A 4,901-nucleotide genomic window follows, 5' to 3' on the forward strand; every position below is an offset into this window, starting at 1 on the left:
TTCTGTGTTCGATTCCCTGGGGTCCATGTAGACCTGCAGTCAGGCATAACTCATCTAATTTCATTCATTTTATTCTACATTCACCCAAACCTACTTATCCCACATTGACAATACTAAAGGGGAAGATCTCTATTTTCGAATTAGGATAGTGCTATCCCACGTGTATTTCAATACGCGTTCTGCAACGTCAACGTTTCTGCAAGAAAAATGCTGAAAAGTTAGACCTATGACACCAGCGTTCACCATATTGAGATCCCTGTGTAGTTTTTTCTATCGGTTTATTTTGTTCTCATAATATTCGAATTGCTATTTGAAAAATAACACACAGAAGTTAGTTGTCTGCGGTGTAAGCCTATCAAACATAATTCTACTGAAACGAAATGAACTAATAATGTCATTGTTAAAGGTTTTATGATGACTCATACCAAGATTGATTCATGATGTATAGGCCTAATTATTTACAATGCAAAACGCAACAACGCAAGTGCACAGGGGCTTACGTGTACTAACACACAAAACCATTAATTCACTTTGTTGCGCCACAAAGGATGGATCTACTAGACCAGAGCTCTGCGTAACGCCTCATCAATAACGCACTCCCGCTAAAACGTTACTTTTTCAATTCAAAGACGCTGTGATGTCACGTGGGGGGAGATCATTTTTCCCGGGGCATGACGGTCTCTAGGAGAGGAGCGCGCTCCTCTTCTTTGACACCCTCGTGCGCTATGGCAATGGCTCCAAGCTGGACGTCGCCGCCGGAACTTGAATCAAACCCGCGTTTCGTTGTAGACCTTCGGTGGCGAGACCTTAACGCAACTATTGCGCGCCAGCTAGCAAATTAAATTATTTCTCTATTTACGGTTAAAAAAAAAGTGCTGAACGTCCAGATCGAGATTGAAGTCAACCCGAGCGCACGCAGCGCGAGATCAGACGGAATAAAAGATGCGCGGTCCATATCCACGGAGATATGGCATGCGCGCTCCTCAACGGTCGAGCGGTGCCTTCCTCACCTCGGCTCATCCCGACCTGCCTGTGCGTGTTTTCCTTCCTCGTGACATACCTGTGCTACTCTGCACTGTTTTCTGCTGATGCGGTCATCATGCAAGCGCCGGGAGACCTGCCGCGCGGCTGCCGGCGTTCTCCGGTTGACGGTGGCGGGAAAAGGCGCCTCCAGAAATCGGTCTCGTGCGTTTTACCTTTCGAGGAGGGGGAGCGCGACCCTGTGCGTGCGCTACCCCGCCGGAACGATACGCTGAGCTCCCCGCCGGTGACCGCAAAGTTTGGGAATAAGAAGTTACCGAATGCCATCATCGTCGGCGTGAAGAAGGGCGGCACGCGCGCAGTTCTGGAGTTTATCAGGATTCACCCTGACGTGCGCGCGGTCGGCACCGAGACTCACTTCTTCGACCGGAACCACGACCGCGGACTGGACTGGTACAGGTAACTCATGCAAACACGCACGCAGGCAGCACACACACACACACACACACACACACACACACACACACACACACACACACACACATACACACGCACGCACGCACGCACGCACACACACACACACACACACACACACACACACACACACACACACACACACACACACACACACACACACACACATTTACTGCGTTCATATTTTACCATCACCTACAAATAAATAAAAGTAATTCATAAATAATTCATCATGAAAAATAATATAGTAAAACAGATTTGTAAGAAATGTTTTACTCAGACTAAAGTGTGTGACTCAACAGAAGTTGGATCAGTAGAAAACAACTCCACTTACTCCATCTCCGTAAATTTCCCTCGACCTTCCCCAGGTGTGGTCAGGTGACCCGAGCGCTCCTTCATTCATTCATCTGGTAGTTATCAACAGAAAACCTTATTCTGGTTAGAACGGCTCCTCCTACTCCTCTCTCACAATCTACTGCCTCAAAGTCTACTTCTCTACCCTACTACTCTACTCAAACTGCACTCTGTTGTCTTTGTCTAAAACTCTGCTGCTCTACTCCTGTCCACGGTACTGTACCATCCACTTTATTCTCTACTTCACTGTCTACATTAATCTCTACTCTATTCTACTGCTCGGTGCAGTAGATTAGAATGTGCTATACACAGTTTCTACTGTGTTCTACCCTATCTTTTCTCCTCATATACTCTACTTTTTTCCGCCCCCCCAAAAACAATCAGTAGAACTTTTCCCAGCTTCAGAAGTGCTCCGTCGATGTAAATGTCGTGGGTGTGTCAGTGGGGAGCGTCCTACTTCCAGGGTCTCCTCCGTATCTCCTGCCGTTGATTTATTACCCGCGCCGGGGCTGATTTCTGGGGTGACTCCGGGGGCCTGCCTGACAGCCCCCCCGCTCCTCCACGCACGCAGAGCCCAAACTGGGTTGGCAGCCCAAGAGGAACTTCTTTATGCAAGTGGCGTCCGCCCCGCGCTGGCCTAAATACACACGGAATACACAGAAAATACACTACTGCTACGCGCTAAACACACACCCTCGACACACAAACTGTAACGGTTCAGACAGTGGAGCTCTAGGAGACAATCCACTCATCTTTAATCATGAGGGCTCCAACCACCAATTATCTTGGTTGACGACATTGTATGTCGATGAAATCGTTACTCGATGTGCATTCAACATATATTAGATATACGTTTACATATGAGCTATATTTATCAGACTTACCTATATTTATTCTGTCTTTTGTTTATGGTATTGTTGACTATTTGCTTTGACTTTACTGCTGTTTAAATTCTGCATTCTCTTTGCAAAAAGTGTGTGTGATATGTTGAACATCTATTACTTTCTTTTACTCCTGATATAACCTCTCCTTTATATTCTGACCAGCTGTGATGGACAGGCCATATGTGATGAAGCAGCCTCTAGCTGTGATAAAGGTCAGGGTGTAGCTGTAATAAGGACCCGAGGTGTGTGAGGACAGTTTGGAACTGGTAAAGGACAGAGCGTAATGACGATAAAACACAGACTGCAACAATGATAAAGCCCAGAATGTAACTTTAATTAAGGACAGACTCTAACTGTGTTGAAGGTCCGACTGCAGCTGTGATTCGCTCACGACGTGCTTTGTGTCCAGGAGCCTGATGCCTCGGACCCTGGAGGGCCAGATCTCCATGGAGAAGACCCCCAGCTACTTCGTGACCGCCGACGCCCCTCGCCGCATCGCCGCCATGTCCCGCCACACCAAGCTCATCGTGGTGGTCCGCGACCCGGTCACCCGCGCCATATCGGACTACACCCAGACCCTGACCAAAACGCCGGACCTGCCCAGCTTCCAGGAGCTGGCCTTCCTGAACCAGAGCCAGGGTCTGGTGGACGCCTCGTGGAACGCCATCCGCATCGGCCTGTACGCCCTGCACCTGGAGTGCTGGCTGCGCCACTTCCCCCTGGAGCAGATCCACTTCGTCAGCGGCGAGCGGCTCATCACCGACCCGGCCGGCGAGCTGGGCCGCGTGCAGGACTTCCTGGGCCTGAAGCGCATCGTGACCGACAAGCACTTCTACTTCAACCGCACCAAGGGCTTCCCCTGCCTGAAGAAGCCCGAGAGCAGCGTGTCGCCGCGCTGCCTGGGCAAGTCCAAGGGCCGCACCCACGTCCAGATCGACCGCGAGGCCGTCGAGCAGCTCCGGGACTTCTACCGGCCGCACAACGTCCGCTTCTATGAGATGGTGGGGTTTGACTTCAGATGGGACTAACCCAGGGGGCGGATGCTGAGAGTTATCGGAGAGAATCCGGCTAGCTCTGCTCATTCCAACTTCCGAAAAGAAATATCCGATCTCTTAATTGATGTGTATGTCGGCTGGCCGTCCCCCCAAGGAACACTAATACAGACGCGAACCATGAAGTACAAGATGACCAGGAGATGTAATTCCCTCTCTCGCTACGAACCACACATCTTAAGTTCCCCCCTCCAGCTGTTCTCCCTCATGAGATGAGAACACCTGCAAACAAAGTTAAGATGGGAACAATTCCAGTATGATGGACGCTTAAAAGTGGCACAGAAAGGTTCTTGTCGCATGGCTTTCAAAATAAAAGCGCACAATTAGCTTGTTTCCCAGCTGGGAGGGAAGGCTAGCTGGCCTGCGGTTCATTTCTCCATACTGGGAACCAGTGTGCGAGGGCTGCTTTGAACACCGAAGAGGGGAGATTCACTGGCTTCAATTCCAAATGTCACGTTAGCTATTTAGTGGTTCAGGATGTTAGCTCATGCTGCTTACCAGCTTCTCCGTTGGCTGACGGGTGGATTAGGACGAATCTACGGATGAGTTGGATTAGTTCCCGTTGAAACCTGCTGCACTAATCAAAACAGGGATTAGAGAGAGACCCTGGAAATGTCAGAGCTGTCTTCTCGGAGGACTGGCGTGGAGATGCCTCAACGCTATACCCTAAGCAGGGTATATTTTGGATTATATTCGCTGTATTCATAGCATGAGTAGGATGTCTTGTGAATGCAACAACCAACGCTTCAGTCGTAAGGACTTTATGATGGCTGTGATTATGCAGAATTAAAACCTTGCTAATTTTTCTGTAACTTTAAGATGTAAGATCTGCTCTCGTGTCATGTCCACCAACACCTCACGGGACGCACATAGCAAACTAATAAATGAATCCTCACCTCACGTCTCTCTCTGATGACTCCTGGCGCTCAGCTCCGATGTTTCCTCACAACATGTTGAGGGTCTGGTTGTTTGTGGCGGTTGGTCAAGAGGTCAATACGTTGACTGACACTTCTAGGAACCGAGGGTGGCTGGTTCCTCCTGGCCTGAATTCCTGTTGGTTCCTCGGGCGAGACAATAAACGGCTGTTGGTCCCACATGACGTGAATGGGTTATTGGTGTGTGAAGGAATGAATGTGTTTGTAAATGAGTGAACGTG

The 4,901-nt window shown here is 49.3% G+C and overlaps 1 protein-coding gene across 1 annotated transcript; it reads left to right on the forward strand.

Moving 5' to 3' along the window:
* The first annotated feature begins 250 nt into the window (after window positions 1-250).
* Window positions 251-4,645, forward strand: LOC132446283 (heparan sulfate glucosamine 3-O-sulfotransferase 2-like). Its single transcript, XM_060036499.1, has 2 exons — window positions 251-1,440; window positions 3,103-4,645. Exons 1-2 carry the CDS (start codon window positions 968-970, stop codon window positions 3,719-3,721), a joined length of 1,092 nt encoding a protein of 363 aa, XP_059892482.1. The 5' UTR covers window positions 251-967; the 3' UTR covers window positions 3,722-4,645.
* Window positions 4,646-4,901: the final 256 nt, after the last annotated feature.

The sequence above is a fragment of the Gadus macrocephalus genome, chromosome 18 (assembly GCF_031168955.1).
Source record: "Gadus macrocephalus chromosome 18, ASM3116895v1".
NCBI classification, from domain to species: domain Eukaryota; kingdom Metazoa; phylum Chordata; class Actinopteri; order Gadiformes; family Gadidae; genus Gadus; species Gadus macrocephalus.